At 43.7% G+C, this 14,689-nt stretch overlaps 2 protein-coding genes across 3 annotated transcripts in view; both read left to right on the top strand.

Annotated features, from left to right (window-relative positions):
- Window positions 1-12,699, top strand: part of LOC117646590 — a 54,541-nt gene extending 41,842 nt beyond the window's left edge. Inside the window, exons 1-6 of one of the 2 annotated variants that reach the window (XM_034387645.1) lie at window positions 5,201-5,340; window positions 8,971-9,122; window positions 9,366-9,476; window positions 9,630-9,940; window positions 11,409-11,667; window positions 12,411-12,699. In XM_034387645.1, coding sequence (XP_034243536.1) covers window positions 5,304-5,340; window positions 8,971-9,122; window positions 9,366-9,476; window positions 9,630-9,940; window positions 11,409-11,667; window positions 12,411-12,632 — 1,092 coding nt within the window. In that variant the 5' untranslated portion in view covers window positions 5,201-5,303 and the 3' untranslated portion in view covers window positions 12,633-12,699. Of the gene's footprint in view, window positions 1-5,200; window positions 5,341-8,970; window positions 9,123-9,365; window positions 9,477-9,629; window positions 9,941-11,408; window positions 11,668-12,410 lie in introns of those variants that run through there. The other variant, XM_034387637.1, reaches the window with a different exon arrangement.
- LOC117646678 overlaps window positions 1-14,689 on the top strand; it is a 586,045-nt gene that overhangs the window by 394,532 nt on the left and 176,824 nt on the right. The window lies entirely within an intron of this gene.

The following is a 14,689-nucleotide window of genomic DNA, read 5'->3' as shown; positions in this document are numbered from 1 at the left end:
TAAAAAGCTTCTTGCGCATACTATTTTGTCGTAAAAGGTTGGCTTAGACATTTTTCACTTCTTTGATTCATTTTTAAAAAATGCCGGCATGCACATCTCAAAATGTCAATGGCATTTTTATTCGCAAGCTTTCTTACCAAGCATTTCACTGCAATTGATCAAAAATGTACAAAATAGACAAATTTAAGGGACTTTTCAGCTTAAAAAGCTAGTAATTAATAATATAATGGAAGTTTTGAGCTATGCATGCCGGAAACTTTAGAAAATGAATCGAAGAAGTGAAAAATGTCAAGGTCAACCTTTTACGACTAAATAGTATGCGCAAGGAGATTTTTTAAGATACAGCCAAAATAGGCTCAAAAAGACTCTTCGACTGGGTTTACAGCCTGGCATGTGCCTTCAAAAGTCAAATTTCAGTCTCCTCAATGAAAAATTTTATATTCCGAACAAATTATGACTGTGGGATCCATTTGGAAAATGGCAAGATTTTCACCAGAACTTCCCCTTAACAAAACATAGGAGATTGAACCCTGTTAGTTTCACCACTCCGTTTTACAATTTGTGACTACGGAGACGATATATTAAATGAACATCACGGTTTAAAACCAGAAAATTTGATTTACTCGAAATTTTTCAAGTCGAATGTATGGGTTGATTGGCACCAATGGATGCGCGTTTTTATTGGCGTTAACATCAGCGTTAAAAATTTGGGGGTCGTCGCTTTGGATTTTGAACGGCAGCGCTTTGAACGCCGCCAGGCGGGAAGCGCGCGGCGCCCGGCGGCCCGTACAGCGAGTTGCCTACCCGGTGACCCCGTAAGGCGCCATGTTAACTTCATCCCTTCATAACTTTTGTCCTGTGCGATAAAAAATATCGTCATTGGGTTAAGAGCCTTTCTTTTGGGCTCAACTACGCGTGTACGGAGTCGAATCGCATTCGGAAGACATGACGTACGGAACATGCTGGCCGAGCGACCTCTGGGTCCGGTTTTAAGTGAAATCAATTCGCACTTTACGATTTTCCACACGGTACACGCATAGTTGAGCCCAAAATAAAGTCTCTTGACCCGATGAGGCATTTTTTTATCCCTCGGGAAAAAAGTTCTGAAGGGATGAAGTTAACATGGCGCCTTACGGGGGCACCGGGTAGGCAACTCGCTGTACGGGCCGCCGGGCGCCGCGCGCTTCCCGCCTGGCGGCGTTCAAAGCGCTTCCGTTCAAAATCCAAACCGACGACCCCCAAATTTTTAACGGTGATGTTAACGCCAATGAAAGCGCGCATCCATTGGTGCCAATCAATCCATACATTCGACTTGAAAAATTTCGAGTAAATCAAATTTTTCTGGTTTTGAACCGTGATGTTCATTTAATTCATCGGCTCCGTGAGTCACAAATTGTACAACAGAGCGCTGAAACTAAGAGGGTTCAATCTCCTATGTTTTCTTAAAGCCTCGCATCTTTCGCCAAGACGCTGCATCAAAAAGTTTCCACTTTATAAGGTATTTTAATCTAAAATGTGGCAGTGCCCCGTGCAGATATGCAACCCACTTTTTCGCGGGGTTCCCGCGATTTCACCGTGTGACCCCTCGACTCATATGAAAGAGGAGGTCAAAATCTATCGATTCCCGCAAAAAAAAAATCGCTTCGTGTACGTTTTGCACATTTTGCGTCACACCACACTGGGCCAAAAGGTGTGTATATATTTGTGAGTCTAGAAAGTCAAGGCCGGCGTGCATTGTCGAAAACGGAACTGCCTGGTGAAGCCTGTTACGGCAAGACACGGTCTAGCATATAAACCTACCTTTAAATTTGATGATGAAAGACTGTTGAAATAGATTCCTATCAAGGCAACACTGTTAAGAAAAGTCGTTATTTTACAACAGTAATCCGGACAATTAGTGTTGTAATTTTACAAAGAATAATTCGTAAAATAACTACAAGATTCATGAAATGAACAATTGTCATATTTTCGACAAACTTTACTCATAAATTTAGGAATAAATTCGTAATTTTACGATGAAATCTTAATGTTACTGACGAAAGATCGTAGTTTTACTGCTAAAATCGTTTTTTTACGACTATTCACGCGCATACTTGTTTTCTTACTAATCAAGCTCACTTTTATGAATAGTTGCCTGTTAAATCTGTACCACGAACTGCACTGTTTTTTTACAAAGTAAATTGTAAATTGACAAACTGTTCATCATTTTACAAACAACTTCTTAATTTTACAGGTGAAATTGTAAATTTACAAGTATGATTGTAAAAGCAAGTCTGAAAAATGCGTTTTCGTCCGTTGTTTCCTTCCTAATACAGGAAGAAAAAATGCCTGAAACGACCAAAATTTTAGGATTAAGTTTGTAAGTTTAAGAATAATTTTGTAAATTGACGAGAAAAAGATGGATGATCAGATCGTTTTTTAAATTTACGAGCAGTTCGTGGTACAGATTTAACAGACAACTAGTCGTAATTTCACAAAATAATCCCGAACAGTGCACAGACAATATTGAGAAAGTCAGTTTAGGGTAGGCTGATCTGAACCAGTTAGCGGGGACCAATTATTGTCAAATCCAGTGTTTCGTCACATAGAGACCAATGCCAAGGCTACCCAAGGCTTAATGAACCGACATAATTTATCTTACTCATGTAATCATTACTAAGAAGTATCAGTTATATTAACTTTGGTGAAGTTAAAGGAATCGTCTTATTAAATCCCATCACTAATCATATATATAGTTGGTTGTCTACACACAAATTGACTCACCGCTCAAAACCTGAGTCGTCTCTTTGAACCCAATATCAATTCAAACTCTATTAGGATTAAATATACACAACCATACATTGATTCTATTAATAAACACATGTTAGTGCTTTTGCACTCTTGTCAGCTTGCAGCATTGCAAAAGAATGCATTTCTCGAGTCCAAACTAAGTATGCCTGCCAATTTCAACACAAGTTATTTATGCATTTCCCTGATTTCCTCTAGTTTGAAAATTTTAAAAAGAGGATGACACTAAAATGAAATAAGAAGATGCACACAATACAAAAGGTCAAAATAAAAACATTCTTTTTACAATGCTTTGTCAAAGTGCACTGACCTGAAGATGATTCCCCTCTGACAGTGGAGGGGGGAGAGGGGAACGAAACACGTAAATCATTCTCAAATCCATTCTCCATATTTCGCTGTGTTGGTGTTCCAAAAGGGTTTTAAACATTCTAGAATGTCGAAAAACTAAGGCCGATCTCATTTCCAAACCCTTCTGCTCTTTATTTCGTTTTATTTGCTTATTTGCTATGTCCCGTATTTGAGAGCCGCGGAGCCGCAGGTATGAGAAATTGGTAAGCGGTGCCGCGCTGCCAACCTAACCACGCTAATGACCTGATTCAAAAATATGTTTTGAATATTTCAAACGATACTAAACAACGATTTGAAACAAACTCGTGTTGTTGGGGGGTGCTAAGGCGACGTTAAATACGAAATCTTGAAACTATAGCCACTGTAGTTGCTGAGAATCGTTGGTGAATACAAAGTCACAGACAGACGCACGACCAGTCACTTTTCAGCGCGCCCAAACACGGCAAGGGCTTCGCTATCGCTCAGCCAAAAACAGTGTGGCTACCATGAACACACTGTAAGGGGAAGTCGTATTTTTACAACTTTATTTTACATGAATACCATCGTAATTTTACAACATAAACTCGTAATTTTACGAACGTATTCGTTATTGGCTAAATACAAAGGGAAATTTCACAATTTTACACACATTTTTACGGTTAACCTTGTAAAATTACGAACTAAAGCTGTAATTTTACGAAGAATGTCGTCATTTGACGAACGAAAGTTGTCATATTACAAGCATTATCGTAATTTTACAAGTTTGATTGTAAATTAACGAGTAATTCCCTGTTAATTCTGTAGGACAAATTGTTCGTAAAATTACAAAAGTTTGTTAAATTACCACGAAAAATCGTAATTTAACAAGGAAACATCGTAAATTTACAAAGAAAGTCGTAAAATTTTCAAGGTACATTATTAGTTCTATTTTCACGTTTTTTCGTCGAGGCAAACCAAGACCAACCTGAAAATAATATGGTTGAAGATTTGAATTATAACGACTGTACTCATTAACTTACGAACAATTTGTCCTATAGAATTAACAGGGAATTGCCCGTTATTTTACAACAAAATCCCTAACAGTGCAGCTTCACCTCGTGAGTACTCAAGGATCAAAGCAACCCGACTAGGTCTATGCCGTTGCGCGACCCGCGTCCCGACGAATGTGTCCAATTCTTGAAATACCAGTGCAGGGAACTCCCAGGTAATTTTCTAAATAGATTAGTTAGGACCGACGAGAGATCGAGGGGTGAATCACTCAGTAGTAACTTAGTAGTAACTTAGAGTGAAAATAAGTTTAAAGCACACTATTTAAAAACTCATGAGAAGCTCTTTAAAAAAAAAAGTACGTGCTATGTTCCCTCAAATTACTATTCATCAGCGTGCTAAAAGTGTAACGAGCGCTTCGTCACGCTAAAGACCTGTTTCGGTGGCAAATTCCCGGTGGAGCCAACGCGAGCCAACGACACAATAAGTTCAGCAAACGGTTGCTAGCCCGTAATGGTAATGGTAATGTGGCTTAAGCGCCGTGGTGGTAGGCAACCCATCGGCCGGGCGCGCTTGACGGGGCGCATAATCTGACGGCGCTCCCAGTGTCTCTGCCTGACCGAATGATTCTTCCGTCCAGCCTCGTCCTGCTGGTGCTGACCTTGGCCGTGATGTTGTTCTGCCTGGACACTGTTTGTCCTACGGCAAATGACACTGAGTTTCCTATTGTGACCCCACACTTCACCCGTCGGACATTCTGTGGTCGACACTTGTAGGTGTCGGACAGTGTGTGGTCGACACTTCAAAGCGTCGGACACAATTGGTCGACACTTGCAAGCGTAGGACACAATTGGTCGACACTTGCAAGCGTAGGACAAACTGGTCTACGCTTTAAAGTGTCGACCTGTCCTACACTTGGATTTGCAGTGAGCGTGAGACCCCAGGATTGCTCCCCGAACGAGGAATCCATTGGTGGGGTCACACGTTCGGTCCGAGTCCTATTTAGCGACTCTGGAGCTCAAAACGCGTCTAGAGTTTTGTCCGCCTCCACCGGTCTTCTCGCCCACTGTGTGGCCTGGCGCGCTGCCGCCAGTGCCGCCGCCTCTGTCTCGTTCCCGCCGGCCGGCAGTCGCGGCCGACGGCCCCACAGGCGCGTACTCGAGTCGAGACAGCGTGTCGCAGGACCGAGGCTCAGCAGCATCATGCCAGACTCGCAAGATAACGCCCCGGGCCTTGAAGGTAAGTTTGTTGTCACACATTGTTTACACGCTGGTACAACTAAAGCGTAACTCTATGCCTGAGTCAAGCTTAAAGTTACGCTTGAATATATGTTATGCTTGAATTCAAGCAGAGACTAGAAATTCCCTCATGCATTTAGATGGGGGGAACATCCGTCGATGACCTTGTTACGCTTGTTTTCTAGCGTAAACTGATTTACGCTTGAAAGCAGAGGATAATACTACCTTTTAGTTTTACCACTGTAAGTCTTTGGATATCGAGAGATAAATGATTACGTGCGCACTTTAAAAGTCTCATGGTAAAGATATTCCATATCATGGTGGTGGTGGTGCAGCTGAATTCCTAACTTAGCTCTGAAAAATCACTGAAGATTGAGAAGTCCCTCACTGATAATTTTGCAGAACTTATTTGATGGTGTCGGATTGTTTGGAAAGATTTGACGGGCTTTGTGCCTTCTTGCAGGCGTTTCTGACGTAAGGTTGAGTGATTGTCACTTCCCAGCGTACACAGATTAGTTAGATAAGTGGAGGGCCCTGGTGCAGAATATTGGGATCCGTCCCAGAATTTATTTGGAATTAGGAAATCTTTACCATGACCGACACGGAAGCAAAGGCAAATTGTTCGTTCTCCATCAAACGTGTGCTGGAACCACTGTTTCAAGTAACTTGCTCATTGCACAAATTTCGACAATAAATGTGCTGTCATATTTCCAAAACAAACGTTTTTAACGACACGTTTCTGGCCAATATGGCGGTTCCTGGCTTTCGGTTTAGTTTTCCTACGAAACCCTGTCTTGAAATGTCAATTTAAGTTTGCAGCTTACAATGTTTTCGTCCGCTTGCCTTCTTGTTTCGGGACTGCCTCAACCATAACCTGCGAGCAGTAGTCCCACGCGTTTCATGCCGTGAGCCGGGCGGCCCCCCGCTCAGATGTACTGTACTACCAACTGGTACAGTAGGCTAGCGGTGGCACACACACATACACACACACACACAGCCCACGGACGCTGCGACCTTGGGCTGGCGTGTACGCGACCATCACTGGTATGGTGCGTCATGAACGTCTGGGCTCAAAGACCTGTGCGGAAAGCATGAGAGGGAGTGGGTCTGCCTAATGTGCCCGCACTCTCAGTCTCGTATTGACTTTCTATCTCTCTTGCAAAAAGAGTTTTGTGCAAACGTGAATTGCACTATTTTTTCTTTAGCTATGCACTATTTTGTTCATTGTATAATGTTTATAGTCCAATAAACCTGACTTTTTGTCATTTGCAACGTACTTTTCAATTTCTACATGATCTATCGACAATTTTATTTTCAAAAAGATCAAAATTGTGCATAGTTAAAGAGAAAATAGTACATTTTACGTTTGCTCTAAAAACGCTGTAAACAAGACAGAAAGAAGTCCATATAGGTCTGAGAGTGCGGAGCATTCCTTGCCAGTTGCACGGTAAAAAGAGTTCCTGGTTTTCCCAGGAACGTACTTGAAATCACCTATGTCTCTACCATGGGCTTCCTGGGAAAGCCTGGTACCGTTTTTACCGTGTGCCGTCGTTTGAGGGTTTGAAGGTGAACGACGAAAGCGACCGTCAGGATCATTACACAGGGCGAGGGCCGCAAATCGTTTCCGCCCCATGGTGCCAAAATAAGTAAAACGAAAGCGTATCGTTACCCTCTGTTTTCTAGTGTCAGTCCGTTAACGTCTTGATTCAATCGTAATGACTGCATCCACCCACATTCACCCTTCTTTGCAAGGGGTGAATCACCAGTGTACACATGTACATATGCCAATGACCCGTACTCCGTCCGTGTACTCACAATGCACTAACGAAAATGCGGATCAGCAAAAGAGGAAAGTGCGCAAATTAGCAGAGGTCGATAAAATATCAATGCCGTGTACTAAATGTTTACTAAATGTTCGAAGCGAGTCTGAGAGGGTGGGGGGGGGGGGGGGCGACTCATCTCATTATTGGGAGCGTGACACAAATCATTCAAGCACAAAAAAAGTTCGAAAATCCTCACTTCGCTCGTGGGATGAGTGCGAATCAAGGGGATCCGGCATCGTCTGCACACTACATTCTAAGGGACTTTTTGACCATAACTATGGCCATATTTGTACCGATTTGTACATACGAAAGTTATACCTATATACTACTTGTGTTCATAACTATGGATAATAAATGATCCAGGAAGCGGAAGAAGGGAATAACTTGACTTATCCCTAAATTGAGTTTTTATTTTATTATTGTGCCTTAAAATGGTTTCTATAATTACACCAAATTATTTGACTGAATTCCAAGCAGTTTAGGAGAAAATCCACATGGAAAAAGGGTATAACTCGACTTAACCCCTTTTACGGTCTAAATTTCATTCACTTAATAAATGGAGATAACTCAACGGAAGTCCACATGAGTCCGTTTGACAAATTGGCAAAAGGATATAACTCAACTTGTATTTTTATGAATCTAGTGTGAAAAGAATCAACTCAACTTAACCCCCCTAAATTTTAAATTTCAATTTGGAAAAAAGAGCTAAGTCCAAAAAATACACCAGAGTGACATACACTTTATGCAGACTATTGTTCCACTTGACTTGTCTCCAAATTCCTCTTTGTTTAGGAAATATAAGGTGGGCTGACTCTGTTTTCCATTTCAACGGAAAGTGATAAGTCGCAGAAATCCTCTACGGAGTGACCTTACACTTTTGTTTTTTTTTCCAAAATTTTACCAATGCTTTTTAAAATTATTAACATCTGCTACATTCATTTGTTTTGTTTTAGTTTACCCCGCTAACAGTTTTTGGTTTCTCCTGGAAAATGGCCAAAATTGAGTTATCCCCTTCTTCCGCTTCCTGGATCAATTTAGGCAGCTTGTGTACACTGAGAAAAGCTTACAAACTATTTCAGGCCTAACAAAGCAAAGCAGTTTGTTAGAACAAAGTATTTTCAGCATACAAGCTTACAAGGAAAATACTTAATTACGAACTATATCTTCTTACAAGGTAGGTTTACGCCAGACCACGTCTTGTCGTAACAGGCTGCTTCGCGATGTCTCGCGGCCTGTTCCTCCAATCCACGCCTGGCGTACCTACCCTGGCCTGCGGCGCTAGCCTGCCTTCGGCAGACAATGCTTGTCCATCATCAGTTCTTTCTAATTTGTTGCATGCTGGGGGGCTCCGCCCCCCAGACCCCCCTTTCATCAAGACAGGAGAGATCTACCTACAGAAAACTCGATTTTTAGGCATTATTAAGGTGTTTTTCGGCTATAAAAACTGAACTAGTTGAGCTAGGATAGTGAAATTTCGCGTGTGCCGAGCCAAGAACATATCTGATAGGCCTGCAAAATCTCAGCCAGGTCGGCCGAGCCGTTCAGGAAGAGTAGTGTACACAGACAGACAGACAGACAGAAAAAGTTTTTCAACCCCACTGGAGTAACAGGCTTCGCTATCGCTCAGCCAATAACAAAGTAAACTACAAGTTTGCACGTATGTATGCTCAAAATACTTCGTAAGGTTTCAAGGGCGTATGTACACATATGGCCATAGTTATGGACAATGCCAGTTCACAAACATTTAGTGTGTGTGGCCCGACGCAACGAGTGGGTAACCCCTTGATGGTGGCGTGGCATCGTTGCAGGCCGCTGCCCCATCGCCGCACTCCCAGACGAGCTGCTGGTGGACGTGTTCTCGCGGGTGGCCGACGGCGGGGCCCTGCTGGACACGCTGCCGCTGTTGTGCAAACGCTGGCGCCGACTGTGCCGCGACTCCAAGGCGTGGCGCGACGTGGAGGTGAGTAATCAAAGAGACACCTGCCCTCGATTGAGGAATGGAAAATAAGTATTTTGAGCATACATATAACAAACTAAAATACTTTGTTATACGAAGAAATAGTTCGTAAATTACGAAGTATTTTGTTTGTTAGCTTACGTATGCTCAAAATACATTGTTATACAAACTACTTTTCTTTCTAAGGCCCAAAATAGTTTGTAAGGTGTTCTCAGTGTGCGTTATCACTGTGTTCCGTATTCGCAGGTGCGCTTCGAGGCGCGGTACGAACACGGCGTCCCGGTGGTCACCTCGGAGCCGACAGTGGCTGCCAGAATAGTGCTGCACGCGCCGTCGCTCCGCAGCCTGGATCTGGAGGTTGGATTTGTAGTGAATAGTTCGTCATACGAAGTAGTACTTTGTTAGCAAGCTTATGCTCTAAATACTTTGTCCTAAGAGGCTACTTTTGTAAAGTCCAAAATAGTTCGAAATGCTTTCAGAATGTAGCTCTAAGCCCTTTGTCCCCCTCAGGGCCCCGACCGCGCCGTGCTCCTGGCCCTGCGCCGCAGCAAGGCCGTGGTGCGGCGGCTGTGCGTCAAGACGGCCTTCTGGAAGGCGGGGGACGACGGCCTGTGCCCCGAGGTGCTGGACGTGCTCTGGCGCAGCCGGCACTGCGCGCGCCGCGTGCAGCTGTGGCTGGACGACGAGCGAGCGCAACGGGATAGCCAGGGCCGCCCCGCGCTTGACATCCTCGGCGACCTGGAACACCTCGAGGAGCTGCGGCTGGAAGTCGCCGAGCGGCTGCCCTACACTGCGGGCAAGCTGGCGGCGGGCATGCAAAGGTGCGCGCCGCACAGTGGGCCGGAAGACCGGTGCGGTCAGAATCCCGGACGCGTTTTGAGCTCCAGTGTCGCTAAATGGGACTCGAACCGAACGTGTGACCCCACCGAGGGCAAACAACGACGTCAAAATTTGTACACCGTTACTTTAAATTCGCGTTATTTCACGTTATTTCATTGTTATTTCCACGTTATTTCGCGTTATTTCACGTTATTTCAAGGAAAATGTACACCAACATTCAAGTTGTTTGCCCCATCAATGGACTGCTTTCCGAACGAGAATGCGTTGGAGGGTCACACGTCAGGTTTCATTCCTGTTCCGAGACTCTGGAGCTTAAAACGCGTCTAGAATTTGGGCCGGCTCCACCAATCTTCTGGACCACCATGCGCCGCTGAAATTCACACGCCTAAAACCTTACGACGTGTTTCGGGCATACATAGTAAAAACTAATTTACATTGTTATACGAAAGAAATAGTTCGGAAACTACGAAGTATTTTCTTTGTAAGCTTATGTATGTTCAAAATACTTTGTTATAACAAGGCACTTTTCTATGAAAGGCCTAAAATAGTTTCTAAGGTTTTCTAGGGCACTCTCAAAGTCTTATGGTGCAGTTTATCCATATTATGGTGGTGCAGCTGACTTGGAAACTTACAGTTCAAAATTCATTGTACCTTACAGATATTTTGTCGAATTTCTTTTGTAATATGGAGAAAATCTCCACCATAATATGTTGGTGCAGCCTTTCACCACTGCAAATGCAAAGGCGATACTTACGTACATATTTTGGCGATACCAAAGTACTGTATTGCCGTCAGAACGGCGATACGCAAAAGTATCGCCAAGATTTGGCGATACCTCGGAGTATTGCCACGATTTGGCAATAATCGTTGAACAAATCAAGGGGACAAGTTCTTAGTTAAATGCCGTAGTTTCGGCAATACCCAAAAGTATCGCCAAATTTTGCGATACTTCTGAGTATCGCCGTTCTGACGGCAATACTTTTCCGTAAGGCCGTTAATTGGCGATAGTTAATTGTATCACCAAAATATGTACGTAAGTATCGCCTTTGCATTTGCAGTGACCGTAAGACATTTAGAGTGTGCACACGCAAAACTCGCTTTCAGTTTTCTTATTGACGTTCGTGCACATTAATGAGCATACAGACATTACTATGTCTTGATGCATCTGTTAAGCTTAAACGGAATTCCACCAATAGTCGACCTTACGGCGATAAAATAAAATAACACTTGCACCTGCAATTACGTCGCCCCGAATTCTCGGCATTTCCAGCCAAATTTGTACATCAAACGTTTAAAACTCACTGATATTCATTGAAAGTGATTGAAATTGATCGAAAGTCTTCTCAAAATTCAGTTGTTTTCGCCCCAAATTAACCGAAATTTGACTGAAATTCGTTGGATTTGTACACCGTGATTCACCGTGATTTCCCCCTGGTTCACTGTCGGCAGGCTGCGCGAGGTGTTCGTCTCGCACGTGCGCTTCACGGACGCGTACAGCAGCGACCGCTTCGCGCCGCCCGAGGCCCTCGTCGAGGACTTGCTCCGCGGCGCGGCCGCCTCGCTGCGCAGCGCGTCGCTGTACTGGAACGAGCCGCTCGGGGAGGCGCAGCGGGCCGCGCTGCAGCAGTGCGCCGCCCTGGAGTCGCTCATGGCGCACCAGGCCGTGCTGCCCGCGCTGCGGCACTGGCCGCGACTCCACACACTCAACGTAAGTGGGCGTGGGGCAACCACTCGAGAAATCATGTGTCGCCCGGAGACCCAGAAATCTCTGGAAATCCGAAATCGTTCCCCAAAAAAGCCCCAAAACAAGCAGATTTATGGCAAAAAAAAAAATGGCCGAAATCCGACGAAATCTCTTTTCTTAAGAAATCTTGTGTCCCCAAACATCGTACGTGATTGCCCCCTCGTAAGTAGGTCCCCTTCACAGTGGGCCAGAAGACCGGTGGGGAGGCGGCCAAAATTCCAGACGCCTTTGTAGCTCCAGAGTCGCAGAATGGGACTCGGACCGAACGTGTGACCTCACCAATCGATTGCTGCCCGAACGAGGACTCTGACTGTGAACGTCAGTGGGTCAGAGTGACCCGAGGGGGCCGCCACTCCCGTTATCCTGTGTATAAATTGGCTGGTAATCTCCGGTAACCTATGCCGTAATCACGAAAACCTCGGCAAAATTCTGTCGGTTTGCTACGTTTTGGAGTCATTTCTGAACGTTTTTGAACCAATTTTCCAAAATTTTACGCGTAATCCCCAGTAAATTTCCCGTTATCCCGTAATCTTGTTTAAGCCAGAAACCAGAGTGGTGGCCCCCCCGGGATGACTATCATGGAAGCTAAATAAGCATGAAAAGTGATAAATCTCACCCTACACCCCTCACCCCTTCAATGCGCCCAAACTTCAATATGGTCAACAAACAAAATGTCTTGAGAAAATGAGAGTGCGTGCTTCCCCCAGGTCCAGCTGTACCCGGCGGGCGTGGAGCAGGTGGGGGGCTGCGTCCGCGACGCCCTGCGGCAGTGCGAGCCCCACGCCCCACTGCGCCACGTCACCCTGGGCGTCAACTGCTACATCGACGACGACATGTGGGAGGAGTCTTCGGACGAGTGTCAAGGTCACGTGGAGGCCTTCGGGAAGCTCCGACCGGAAGTGAAAGTGGAGCTGGACGGATGGTACTGAATGTCTTAGCAATGAACGGGACCGCAGCTATTTTTTGCATGAAATAAATATCACAGAAAGGTGTAAAGGTTGTGTTGAACTCCTATTCATTTACGCACTCCCCACCTTCACTGTTAAAAAATGGTCGTACAGAAACAATCAGATGAGTGAAAATTTAGTCGTTTCAAAACATAGAATTTCATCATGGACCAAAGCGAAACAAATGTCGTTGAGTCTAGTAAGCGAAATTTTGTCGCTGAAGAACAAAATTCTTGTTATCACTCTTTACGATACAATTTGTGTGGAAACAACATCTTTTGCCATTATCTGCGCAATTAAAGTATATTATGAATAATCATCTATTTTGTTCTTCTAAGTCATATGGAAATTACAATATTGTCCAAAAAAAACCATGCAAAATAAATTTAGCGACAAAAGTACTCTCTGAATATTTTCGCAGACATTACAAAATTTCTTTTGGACTTTCAATACTTGTCGTTGATGTATTATTGTTGGTGCGTTATTACAAGTTAGACGTTGTGAAATTATCCCTTAGTTCCAATAGGACTACGGTTTAACAAGCTATTCGTTCCACAACAAATCTTGTCGCTAAAAAAGTTAGCGATAAATGTGTCGCTAAGTTACGACAAAATTTTTATCAGTGTTCCTCACTTGACTGCTGCAAAGCTGCCCAAACACTCCTAATTTTCTACTGAGAAATGCTGTGCACTCAAAGCTACATCTATACTTTACGATGCAAATCTACCACACAGTGCAGAGATATTAGTTAAGGGGAGGTTCTGGTGAAAATCTTGCCATTTTCAAAATGGATCCCAGTGTCATAATTTGTTCGGAATATACAATCTTTTTTCGAGGAGACTAAAATTTGATTTTTGAGGCAATCCAGGCTCTGAACCCAGTCGAAGAGTCTTTTGAGCATATTTAGGCTGTATCTTAAAAATCTCCTTGCGCATACTATTTTTCGTAAAGGTTGACCTTGACTTTTCACTTCTTCGATTCATTTTCCAAAAATGCCGGCATGCATAGCTCAAAATCTCCATTATATTTTTAACTGTAAGCTTTTAACGGAAAAGTCCCTAAAATTTGTCTATTTTGTACATTTTGATCAATTATAGTGAAATGATTGGTTAAAAGCTTGCGGATGAATATGTAGTTTACGGTTTGAGTTGTGCATGCCGGGATCTTTAAAATGAATCGAAGAAGTGAAAGTCAAGGCCACCTTTTACGACAAAATAGTATGCGCAGGAAGATTTTGAAGTTATAGCCTAAAAGGAAAAAGGCTCTGCGACTGGCTTCAGGGCATAAAATGTGAGTCCCCAATGAAATTTTTTATAATTACTTGGTAAGACATCAAATTCTTAACTAATTTTCACAGTGGGACCTATTTAGGAGAAAATAGCATTTTCACCAGAACCTCCCCTTATACAGCATGAAGAAACTGGTCACAAGTTACCGAGAACTCAGGTACCTTCGTTGCGCTGTTTACCAAGCTTTAAGCATTTTCTTTGAAAGCTTTGGAAGCTCAAAACACTTTGTTAAAACAAGCTGCTTTCCTTTGTAAGTTTTACTCAGCGAGCTCGTTAGCAGATACCATCACCGGCTCTCAACCTTCCCTGACCCATAATTTGCGACTGTATAAGGCAACCCTACAGTAGTATCTTGTGCATAAGCTTTGCGCAATATTGTACATGCGTTTTAAAATAAACGAATTTGTGTGTAACTAACGTCGAAAGTGTACGTCGTTGCGCACGACTTGGTGCACTTCACGCATATGCTCTGTGCGCGGAAGTTATACACCAAAAACCTCATGATACCGTAATTTAGTGTGCACGAAAGGAAGCAACCCAATTTTCCAAAGTCGTCAAATACTTGTGGTACAAAAGAATCTCCACTTTTCTCGCAGTGCCAGGGGGCTTTTACCTGGGGCAGACCAGTACGTCAGAAACCTCTTGTAATTGTTTTAACGACAGCTTTGGGGCCACTGTGCTTGACCTGCGGGGACACGCAACGCATTTAGCGTTCACAAGCCAGGCATGCGACGCGACATACAGTTGACG

This window comes from Thrips palmi, unplaced genomic scaffold (assembly GCF_012932325.1).
Source record: "Thrips palmi isolate BJ-2018 unplaced genomic scaffold, TpBJ-2018v1 HiC_scaffold_10, whole genome shotgun sequence".
Taxonomy (NCBI): domain Eukaryota; kingdom Metazoa; phylum Arthropoda; class Insecta; order Thysanoptera; family Thripidae; genus Thrips; species Thrips palmi.
Note: the sequence above shows the minus strand (reverse complement) of the source record. Positions and strands in the feature narration are given on the sequence as shown.